At 62.2% G+C, this 222-nt stretch overlaps 1 protein-coding gene across 1 annotated transcript in view; it reads right to left on the reverse strand.

Annotated features, from left to right (window-relative positions):
- The window catches only part of ZFHX2 (zinc finger homeobox 2), a 27,706-nt gene that overhangs the window by 9,812 nt on the left and 17,672 nt on the right, over positions 1-222 (reverse strand). Inside the window, exon 12 of the mRNA XM_010831413.1 lies at positions 5-214. Within this exon, the coding sequence (XP_010829715.1) occupies positions 5-214 (210 nt within the window). The remainder of the gene's footprint in view (positions 1-4; positions 215-222) is intronic.

Here is a 222-nt window from a genome sequence, read left to right on the forward strand (position 1 = left end):
CTGGCTTTGTGGCCTCCGCCTGGCCCAGGTCCTCCCTGTCTGGGGGTTCTGGTGGTGGGCCCTCAGGCCCTGCTGGGGGCTCCGGGCCCTGTTCCTCCTCTGCGTCATCCTCTGCCTCTTCCTCTTCTTCCCCTCTCTCTGCCTCTTCCTCCTCGTCGTCAGCAGGCTGGTCGTCATAGCATTTCTTGAGGTGCCGTACCAAGTCAAAAACACAGGAGAAGG

This window comes from Bison bison, unplaced genomic scaffold, assembly GCF_000754665.1.
Source record: "Bison bison bison isolate TAMUID 2011002044 unplaced genomic scaffold, Bison_UMD1.0 scf7180017864526, whole genome shotgun sequence".
Taxonomy (NCBI): domain Eukaryota; kingdom Metazoa; phylum Chordata; class Mammalia; order Artiodactyla; family Bovidae; genus Bison; species Bison bison.